General features: G+C 36.7%; 1 protein-coding gene across 3 annotated transcripts in view; it reads left to right on the forward strand.

The window, feature by feature from the left end:
• LOC106875709 (uncharacterized) overlaps positions 1-1,165 on the forward strand; it is a 40,230-nt gene that overhangs the window by 34,925 nt on the left and 4,140 nt on the right. For all 3 annotated transcript variants that reach the window (XM_014923957.2, XM_052968626.1, XM_014923956.2), the window contains one exon: positions 363-698. In XM_014923957.2, coding sequence (XP_014779443.1) covers positions 378-698 — 321 coding nt within the window. In that variant the 5' untranslated portion in view covers positions 363-377. The remainder of the gene's footprint in view (positions 1-362; positions 699-1,165) is intronic.

Raw genomic sequence — 1,165 nt, forward strand, 5'->3', positions numbered from 1 at the left:
GGCACATAAAAGACACCATTTCGAGCGTGGCCGTTTTCGTGCGGGTGACACGTAAAAGCACCCACTACACTCTCTGAGTGGTTGGCGTTAGGAAGGGCATCCAGCTGTAGAAACTCTGCCAAATCAGACTGGAGCCTGGTGTTGCCATCCGGTTTCACCAGTCCTCAGTCAAATCGTCCAACCCATGCTAGCATGGAAAGCGGACGTTAAACGATGATGATGATGATGATGATATTTATATATAATGCATATTTGATATTTTTATAAATGTGTACACAATATTTTGTATGGACATAGCATATTTTTAATGCATATATAAAATATTTGCAATTCACATACACACATATAATATATATCTGCAGGGTTGTGATACAATTATGAAGCTTACAAGACAACTTATGCAATTCCGTTGTCCACGGTCCTATCAAAAGCTTTTACAGCAATATTCTTCATCACGATGTCAAATTCCTCTGGGATCTTCACCAACACAAGGGCTGACCAACTGCTTAGCAACACGTGGTTTATCTTCAATGCTAAATCAAGCAAATCGGAAACCATATTCTCCAAATGCCCATCAAATCTCTGTCTGGTCCATCTTAGGATCCCAAAGTATTTTCCAAACTCCATCCTTGAAATGTCACCATAATTCAAAAGAATCGTCACAGAAACAAAATGGTAATTTATCCCTGGAAGAAGTGGTGAGTTGAATTTTTGGATTTTTTAAAATTTGTAATTTTTACTTGTTTTACATATTGTTTAACTCAGCTCTAATCCAGAAAGCATATCATCAAAGCTATTCCAGATATGACCACCCTGTCTTGTCTTCAGATATATCCCTATTTTTTATCTTCTACTTGTTTAAGTCATTGGATTGCAACCATACTGGGGCCCTGCCTTGAAAGGCTTTAGTTGAACAAATGAACCCTAGAGCTTATTTTTTTTAAGGGCCAGTACTTATTTTAGTGGCCTCTTTTGCCAAACTGCTATGCTAAGCCATGGGGATGTAAACAAACCAACACCAGTTGTTGAGTGGCAGAAGGGGCAAACACAGCACAAACACACAGAGACACATACACATAGATACATACATATACATATATACATACATACATACATACATATATATATATATATATATATATATATATATATATATATATATATA

Source organism: Octopus bimaculoides, chromosome 6 (assembly GCF_001194135.2).
Source record: "Octopus bimaculoides isolate UCB-OBI-ISO-001 chromosome 6, ASM119413v2, whole genome shotgun sequence".
NCBI lineage: Eukaryota > Metazoa > Mollusca > Cephalopoda > Octopoda > Octopodidae > Octopus > Octopus bimaculoides.